This window comes from Cucurbita moschata, unplaced genomic scaffold, assembly GCF_002738365.1.
Source record: "Cucurbita moschata cultivar Rifu unplaced genomic scaffold, Cmos_1.0 Cmo_Scf00012, whole genome shotgun sequence".
Taxonomy (NCBI): Eukaryota; Viridiplantae; Streptophyta; class Magnoliopsida; order Cucurbitales; family Cucurbitaceae; genus Cucurbita; species Cucurbita moschata.
The window spans coordinates 874364-884241 of NW_019268528.1; the positions used below are offsets into that span (position 1 = coordinate 874364).

Genomic DNA, 9878 nt, shown 5'->3' on the forward strand with positions numbered 1-9878 from the left:
TTTTTTTTTTTTTTTTTTTTTTGGTAATCTCTATGGATAAATTTTACCCTTTTGTACATTTCATTTAATCATTGAAATTGGATATGTACTTTTTTTTTGGGATAATTGAAACTGTGGTGATAAGATCGTTCACAATCGACTGCTCTGAAGAATACAGTTACCAATTTCATGGAGCCTTCTAGCTTCAGTAGAAAACGAAAAGAAAAAAGAAATAAGGAGAGGGTTTATGATAAACCTGCCACTGGTTCTTTATTGTCAAATACTCGGATCTTTTCATGGATTGAAGATATTCCCTCTCAGCATACGTGGAATCATAAGCGTGGTATCCCAACAAGAAAGCCCATACCTATATTTTATTTATATTATTGACAAGAAACAAAAACTTCATTTAAAAGATTATAATTAAAAGAAAGAAATAAAGAAAAATAAACGGAGGACTATGAAGTCCTTCAAAAAGTTGATCATAGACCAAATTCAATTAACTGCAATTAGAAAGAAAAAATTACAAGGAAGAATATACTCATTGATACAGAACTTCACTACCTTCATAGAAGACATACCTCTTTACGTAGATTATGCTCTACACCCCCATAAAAGATTCTCTTTCTCAAGGATTTTGAATCCAGAACTCGTCCCTCAGCATCCAAGAAAGTGGCCCACTAAAAATAAAAAACCATGTATGGTCAAACGTATATCCTGTTGCAAGTACATGGATGCAATATAATCTCTGTTTTTTTTTTTCTAATATATATATATAAGAAACTGAACTTTCAAGAGAAATGAAAGAATGTAACCCAGACAAACAAAAAAACAAGTCCATCAACAAAAGCCCCAAACTAATTACAAATACAAACCCCAGTCCAAAAGAATGTGATCAAGTTGGAAATTACAAAAAGTTAGATTGACGCCCAAGGAGACAAGTTACAACTACCCAACTACCAAAGCTCCTCATCAGACCTCTCAAACGCTATTCTACTATTCCTATCCAGCTAAATGCCTCACAAAATGATGAGAAAAGCCTGCCACAAAACTTTCTCTATGTTGCAAAAAAGGAGAGTTTAGGAGCATCCTCAATCATGGAACAACGCCTTCTCGTCCGGTCCATATCCACCCACAAAGGTTCTAAAAAACTAACTCCAAGGGGAGAAACAAACGAAAAATCTTATAGAAGATGGTCAAGGTCTTCCTCCTGATACTTGAAAAAGAAAAGAAAAGAAAAGAAAAAAAGCACACAACAAAGGAGTATCTCTGGATATGGTCCTCAAAATTAACCGAACACTCTAATTTCTTAAGCTCCTCATCCCTCTTTTCCCTCCCGTTTTAGATTCACTTGTAGTCCAATTTTTCAATTGGGCCAAAAGACAATCAACTTTCGGACTAGGTTCACCTCCACAAGGGCACTCTGGAAGAAATGATGGAATTAGGCACCTGGGAGGTACCAACTGTTGGCACTATTTGCATTCACCGCTAGCATGAAACAAAAGGATGACCACTGCCCGAGGAAACCCTAGTTGAACAGAACCCCAGTGGAAGAAGGTACGTGAATAGGATCTCTCACACCCTCCCCATCCGCTAACAACTAAACTACTCCACCTCTACCCTCAACCCAAGGCCAAGTTGCTTGCACTGAGCTAGAATCCCCTCCAAGCTCATCACATGAGAAGGCAAAGCACTTCTAGAAAGTGGGAAAGGGTTGGGAAAAAAAGGATAAAAGGGATGAGGTAAGTACCCAAAGGAGCTCCACCCCCACGAATAACTGCAATCCTCACCTTTTTAACCTCAGCAAAGGAAGGAGAAAATTCAAAAGAAGAAGAGGTGCATACATTAATAGCAGGGCCTTTCAAGAACACACCTAGAATTGGATAGGAAAAAATCTCAACAATCAAACTCGCCTCGTTGTATCCCCTGCTCAAACTGGTAACAACAATAGCCAAGGGATCCTTCGAAGGTATATTGTTGAGCATCCCAGTCCTTTTTAGCTTTTTGATCGAGTGAGTCTCTTGTCCCTCAACTTCCTTATGATCCACTACCAAACTTGAACCTTCCTCCTCAAATGTTGGAGCAATATTACGGGGCTCTTGACACTTCAAAATTGGGAAGGATAAGGACTCATCCTCCTAATACCTCCTTGTCAAAGGGTTGTAGTCTTCTATTCAGGTGAACCATGTCGACAAATCACTACTTTTGCCACTGTCAAGAAAGCCAATCTCACCGTTGAATTTACTTGAATCGCCTCCCCCTCTGCCTATTCTACACCTCAAAACAAGCCTAATTTTTCTCTTAGAGGAGGACCATTTACACTCTGAAAAAGTCCACTACAAGTGGCCCCTTCTTAAAAAATCTTTCATAGTACCCTCTCGGTTCTCCTAAAGGTCTTCACAATGGGATCTTAAAACATTAACAACCTCCAATTTGCAAACGGCTTCTCATATTCTCCACAGACCAAAGGAAATCTCGATAAACTTGCTAGAGTAATTAACCTTCTCAAACTAATCTCCACCTCAAGGCCCAAGCTAAACCCTATCAAAATCTACAATAGTATGATTTATTATTACTATTTTTGTGGGGCACCAACAGCCCAATAAGCGAGCAATATTATTATTTATTATGATGCACAGGAGCAGGCATTGAGTTTGAGTTGCATCACTGGCTGCTGGCCTCTTCGTTATTTAGAAATGTTGATAGGAGGTAGTCAATTGGTAGAAAAGAGGATTATGCATAGGCTAACAATTGGTAGAAAAGAGGATTATGCATAGGAGGTAGTCAATCACAAGCTTTTCATTCCCAATGAGATTTGTCTCTATGAAACATGATAAGTGTATTATTAACTCATCTTCAGATGATTGAGGACGATGGAGTGATTTTAACAAGACCACAAAAAGAAACATGATCTTAATTCTATTACTATCTCAACTTCAACAAAGAAATAACGAAAGAATGAAAAATATATTTACCTCTTCAGATCCAAGAGGAGGTTGTCGAGGCTTTCCCCACACCAGGGTCATTTTATCAAACTGCCAAAGGAATAAAAAGCTTGTGATTCTATATGCATAATATAATAATATTTAATTTAGTCCTAAAGTCACTCTAAACTATAAATAATTAAATGAAAGCAATAACATTTGCTCATAGTTGCATATGTTTATAGTAACTTAAGTATCTTAACTATTTCACTATTTGATAAGGTACAGAACTCAAACTAGAATAAAAACAAGGCGATTGCAGCAACACCATAATCTCATAACTAATAACTGGTGTCCAGAGTAAGTTAACTAAATCCACAAGACAAACTTGACCTTATAACACCTAAGATCATCTCGACAAAAAAAAAAAAAAAAAAATGAATGAAATAAAATAGCTGAGATCAAAAACCTTATAAAATATCGTGACTCTATGAAGGAAACTTGAAAAGGTGACCAACAATAAAACTCATAAAGTATAGATTTTCTTACTGTTAATCATAATTCCTTATATCCTATCCAGAAAAGAGAAAAAAAAAAACGCATCGGTAAAAGACTATGATTTTATACACTTCTCAAATGGTTAGAAAACCTGCAACCTGGCATTATGTGAGAATCCCTCCGTAATGACCATTTATGTTTTGAGGCATTAAATTGGAATTAATAAACCCTGCTCCGTAATGATATTGTTTTTTTTAACAATCATGCCAGGAGGTATTAAAAGAGGTCTTGTGCATCATTTTATATTTTGTTGTCCCTTCCATCTTTTTAACGTCAAATTGCCTTGAAATTCGAGCTTAGTTTGTTTGAAAGCAGATAGTTGCTTGGTTGCAACATGTTGGGAAGCTTATCTGCTCATAATTGATTAACTCAACAGTTCGCACGTAGATTGTAAGCCTCCTCCTGATTATTCTTCATCACATGCGAATTTTTAAAAATAATGTGTCCCCTACATGTCTGTGTCCTACATTTTTTAAAAATGGATGTGTCGTCATGTCCATGTATGTGCTTAGTCTCCAACCACCCTAAGAGCTTGGGGAATTGGTTAAAGGAATGTAGTATAAAAGGGGATAGCTCCAACTTATGGAAGCATCCTACTCACACACAATGCTTCTCTTGTTTGTAAGCTTTGGGAGAAGAAAATTTGGGAAATTCTCCTTTCGCCATTGTGTGGTGTTATTGTGCAAGCGGGTTACGTCCTTTTTTTTAAGTTCGTCTTGAGAGTCCTAGGCAAGTAGTAGGCTGACTAAGGGTAAGCCTCTAAGGTTGTACAGAGGACAAAAATTTAGTGGTGAGTTTTTGCCCATGACACTACGTGCTGACCATGTCATACTCATGACCGTGGAGTGCTGACCACCTTCCAGCATTTCCCAAAGGTATGCTCGCACACACCTCAGTTCCCACTTTGTATACCTCGGCTTGATCCAAACCTCGCCATGTTTCGCATTTCGCAAAACGCCCTTGTGACATGCACCATTTGTTATATCCCTCCCACGACTAGCATGAGTTCCAATGTCATTTACTTGGATACATCTAATAGCAAAAGCTCCCAAAAAGTAGTTAATTAATTTCTTTGGGAAATCTCACATGGAGGACTTTACACAAATAATATAATTTAGAAGAGAGTTCCCCACCTCGCTTTATCTCTAGATTGGTACTACCTATGCAACAAAGAACAAGTGCAATACAACTTGTTTTCTAGCCTGCCAACAATTATAAAGGGAAGGCCACCAAATTGCTAATAACATGCAAAGGTAGTATTCACAAAATAGTTGTCCTTGTGGTTTGAACACCACCATGCATCGTACGCTACAAACAAAAATCGAATCAATATTTGATTCTAAAGCATCTTATAAAAAATCTTCAGATTTCTATATTTCCAAGTTTTCCAAAGAAAAGCTCAAACCTAGTGGTTCTAAAGGATGTTATCTTTTCCTTTGAACCTCATACCTAAAAGAATTTCCACAAGCCAATACCCACCCACCTTGGAAAGCAACTAGATAAGCTACATTCTGATAAAAGGAACCTGATCCTTTACATTCTACCACACACAGAAGAAAAAAGAGAAAAGTTCAAATGAATGACAGTTGAAACAAAATCTCCTCACCTGAATAGGATCTTCAACAACAGGACTGACATTAGGAACTTTTTCTAAACCATTGGATGGTCTCTGAGGGGAATCAACAGAAGATTGATCTTGGATTCTCATCTCTGGAGCACTAAATCCATTGTTATGATTTTCACGAAATAGTTGTGAAGTTGTTTCTCGTGCAAATTTGGTGACAAGAGAAAATTTTTCCAGAATTTGTATTGGGAGGTCACGTGCTGGATCATGAAACTTTGGTCTTTGCTTACCACTGTACCGTGAAATTCGGGATCCTTCATCATAAAAATCTTCACCAGCCCTCTTGTCTGCACTTGATGGAGACTCATCAAGTGAAATGGATGAAACTGGTCCACTGGCTATCGGACCAGTCCTTGGCAGCTCCAAAGAAGACAAAGTTCTCTACAGATGAAAGCAAATTGGATCAGTATACTTGGATGATTAGAACGTAAAGAACTAATATAAAGAAGAAAATGCCACTACATTTGAAAACTTGAAGAGAAAAAAAGATAGGACCCATATATACTTAGAAATGAAAAGGATATGAATAAACGGCAAACAACCATGGAAATTGTCAATAGATGAGAAAGATACGAGTACCTGAAGAGGATCCTGAAAATCATTCACAAGGAACGTATTTGAATCTTCTTCAGACCTGCATATGTGCTGAAAATTAGAAAACTTGCAAAATAGGATCCGACTAAGAGTACAAAGTTAATTTAATCATAAATAATCTCAAAGTGAAACCAAGAAGTAGAGGAGATTAATACTAAACTACATATTTTAAAAAACATTTACACTCCAACCAGCGAAAAGGAAAAAAAACAAAGGAGCGTATAGAAAATAACATGCAAGATACTTTTACATAAATAAAGCTTTCACTGGAAAAGTTTCTGATGGTGGCCTCCTCCTGCCCATCTCCTCTATCTACTCTCCCCTAAAATTCTCTTCCATTTTGTTGAAAACACTTTTCCTTAGACCTTCATGATGTGAGCTTTGTAGGAAGACATGAAAAACAAGACCACCAATTCATAATTGTCATCACAACAGCAAGAGTTGGAGACTCGTATTACATAGTTTCAACCAGTCTTTGATTATCCAAAGAGCAGCAAAGGAGCTTTTTTTTTAATCAATGGGATAGTTTTTCTAATTGTCCAAGGGCTTAGGTGTAAGAAAAATGCATAACTCTCCTTTAACCCTCCCGTGAATTTTTCCCAGTTAATCAAATGCTAATCAACCAAAAACACACACCAATTGGCATCCGTGCATAGGTTATCTGCTGTATGAAATCTTGGATGCCTAGTTCTTCTTTAACCTTCTCGTAACTTTTTCAGTGTTAATCCAATGCTAAATATCTAAAAACAAGCACCAATATGCATACATACAAATGTTATATTTGTCTGAACTCTTGGTTTTATAGCTTCATAAGTGCCATATTCCTGCTGCGTTTTTTTCCCCTTTTTCTAAGAGGATAAAATGAAAGAAAGAAATTAATGGTACAAATTACAAGAACAAACCTCACAAGAAAAACATGTTGCTTTACAGTAGCAAGAAACTCCCGAACTCCTCCATTGTAAAAATAAAGAGGTGGAAACGCAAGTCCTGCAAATCATTCCAACCATGAGCAGATAGAATTATACCATGATGAGAGATTTGGGACACAAAAGATGAGATGTGATTAACAATTAGGTATAACATGTAATAGTAGCAGCATGATTCATTTACTGAAAGAACATTCAAGACTGCAGCATAAGAAAACTTTATGGAAAATTCTAACTAAGCCAATTTAAGAAACATAAAGAACTCCATTGACAGTACAATTCTATTTTGAAATAAACCGAATAATATACTTTTTAGTTTGCCCACAAAAAAACATTGTTATATGAAATGGAATATCATTACAGAAATGGTTATATGAATCTATCTGACATTTTGTTGAGTAGATCCATCAATACCTTTTTCTAGAACCATTCTTTTAGTTGGAAAAAAAATGCTAAATCTACAAGATGATCCCTATTCTTTTAGTTTTTTGGAGAAGAAATAAGAATTGTCATGGTTACATATTTTGAAATAAATTATCATTAAAGAAATGGTAATATGAATCTATCTGATAATTTGTTCAGTGGATCCACCAAACTCTAGTACCTTTTGTAGAACTATTCTAGATTGGGAAAAAAAAATGCTAAATACATAGAATGGTCCCTATTCTTTTGGTTTTGTGGAAAACAAGTAAGAATTTCTCCAATGAATGAAATTTACAAAAAGGAAGAAAGTACTTCGAAAAATCCACAGTGAATTACAAAAGAATTATGTTAAATAGCTATAAGGTTAACCAAATAAAGTAAAAAAATTCTTGTGAACACTTTTGACAAGTTGCAGAGAAGGTTCCTCTAGATTCATTTATCCCCCAGCTGTTGTATCCTTAGCAAATTGGATGAAGAGACCAACAGACAACGTTTTTTCACGTGTCCTGTGGCAAGAGCCTTCTGGATTTCCTTTTGAAAGCACTTTTGGTTGGGGTTCTGTTTTCCAAAATAGCGTGAGAGATTTTCTATCTTTCAATCTTACTGGCATCCTTTCAAGAAAGAGAAGAAGACCCTTTGGCTTAACTTAAATGACAAGGAACAAAACTTCCAAGCCCTTCTCCCCTCTATCATATTTTTGTGCATCTTTTTTGGTGTAAAAGTGTTCACCCTTTAGTAACGTTTATCTTCTTCTCTTATATCCCAATGGGATAGCTTTTTCTTTTTGTATGTTCATCCAATCAATAAAATGATTTCGTTTCATATTAAAAAGGGGTTAGTGAGACTTTAGTCCTTGAAGGATTTTGAGAATTTGCTCCAACTAAAAGAATTAAAGAAAACCGAATCACATCTTGTTCCCCTCTTTCCATAGTCCATACTCTTACAGGAAAATTTCATTTTAACTGTTAGTATACTAAAATTTCTCAATTAGGTCTTTCCACAAAGAAGTTAAAATTTGTTAACATATAGTTGAAAAATCATTAAATTCTTGCTTTATCGACATATTTAGGCATGTGAAGATGTCACTCGGATACTTGACACATAAAATTCAACCTGCCCCTCAGCAAAAACCAACCCAATGATTGACAAAATTCATTTATTTCAAGTCACATATCCATGTGGCATAACCGCCTACTAAATATATTTTAACGATAGACGCATCAGTTTTGTGTAAAAAAAAAATTAACAAACCTTTTATAAAACTTTTAAATGTAAAAATTTGAGAATTTTAAACCATTATTGACCTAAACATTTTGAAAACTCTTAAAATTGTAAAATTTCCACGTTCTGAAAGCTAGACATTTTGAAAAGACAAGAAAAATTAGTTTGTGAAAACTTTTTACTTCTCCAAACAGATTCAGTTGCAGTAATAAAATTGTTCTCAGACTTGCAAAACAATGTGTCTTCCATTCTTAATTTATCCATTTTTTCTGAAGTGAAGCTTCCAAGATATTTTCTGTTACATATTTTTGCTTCTCCTCTGCAATAAATGATTGGGGTTTCTAAACTTTATTTTCTTCTTTTTTCTTCCTTCTAAGACAAAAGAAGAAAGACCTGACGGTAAATGAAGAAATGGAACTAATTGTGGACTTCTATGGAGTCTTCTAGTTTTTTTTTTCTTGAGTTCTTTCTCTTTATAAGTTGAGAATCCATGCTAGAGCTGCTCTAGTATTTCATGTCAAAAACTCTGGATACTAATATTTTAGGAAAATATAGATTCACCGAAGTTGATACAGCTGTTTTAGCATAGATAGATAAACGTTGAAACTAGAACAAATATTACTTTAAAAGGCATCTGAGTTTACCGCATCAATTGACAATGTTAGTTCAAGAACACTTTAAACTTACATCCCAGAGAAACTGGTAATTCGACAATAATATATGAATGGACAGCGCACTTAGAAAAAGGAAGGAGAGCACAAATATGGTTACCTGACGACAATACCACAATAATGTACTGCCAGCCAAATGCTGGAGTATGGCGACGGATAGACCTGACTTCAGTGAACGGTACTGCTCTGATGGTGTAAAGATTCTTATCTACAATTAAGAAGTACACAATCAGTAATACAAAATTTCGATTTCGATTACAATTCCAAAGCCAACTACCTCTCTCCGATAATTTTGCATTTGAGTTTTGTCCTTTGTAAGGAATCCATGTCTGCGATTAAATACAACACAGATTCCGAGTCAACACCAGGTGCATATCCAGTAATGAACGAAAATCAAAATACAGATTTCTCTATCCAAATCAAGTACCGATCAGACATGCTTACAATGAACAGACACGATCCTTGCTTGATCAACCTCAATCTTCCACTAATCCTTTCAGATGCGAACTGCGTAGGATGAATTGTCACATTTTCTTTAGAATAAACAACTTCCGTTTCTTCAGGTTCGCTCGATGAGCTTCCTCGACCGCTATCGGTCCGCATCATGCTTACGGAACCCTAAAATTCAGAAAAACAAAATCAAACGGAGAAATGACACGATCTGATGAATTTAATCCATCGATGCAAAATAATTAACAGAGTGTGGCAGAAGAAATTGAACCGCGAAATGAACAAAAACAATCAATTCCGACATACTTGCTGCTGTGAGGCTGCATAATCGGCATCGTCAGACAAATCGTGAAGGTCGGTTTCTATCATCGTCGTCGGGGAAGCAGTTGCTATTGCATCGACTTTCAGATAGCGGCTGCCTATGGCTCTCGCTATTCTTTGCTTTTCTTCGTTTTGCTTTTCTTCTGGTTTGTTTTCTTTATTTCTTTTTTTTTTTTTTTTTTTTCTT

At 35.9% G+C, this 9878-nt stretch overlaps 1 protein-coding gene across 2 annotated transcripts in view; it reads right to left on the bottom strand.

Annotated features, from left to right (window-relative positions):
* Positions 1–9853, bottom strand: part of LOC111450488 (TBC1 domain family member 15) — a 15052-nt gene extending 5199 nt beyond the window's left edge. The window contains exons 1-10 of one of the 2 annotated variants that reach the window (XM_023090662.1): positions 9677–9852; positions 9365–9538; positions 9198–9249; positions 9021–9128; positions 6582–6666; positions 5665–5719; positions 5068–5466; positions 2955–3014; positions 561–659; positions 236–346 (exon numbers count right to left, since the gene is read on the bottom strand). In XM_023090662.1, the coding sequence (XP_022946430.1) occupies positions 236–346; positions 561–659; positions 2955–3014; positions 5068–5466; positions 5665–5719; positions 6582–6666; positions 9021–9128; positions 9198–9249; positions 9365–9538; positions 9677–9739 (1206 nt within the window). In that variant the 5' untranslated portion in view covers positions 9740–9852. Of the gene's footprint in view, positions 1–235; positions 347–560; positions 660–2954; positions 3015–5067; positions 5467–5664; positions 5720–6581; positions 6667–9020; positions 9250–9364; positions 9539–9676 lie in introns of both variants that reach the window. The other variant, XM_023090661.1, reaches the window with a different exon arrangement.
* Between the last annotated feature and the right edge of the window lie 25 nt (positions 9854–9878).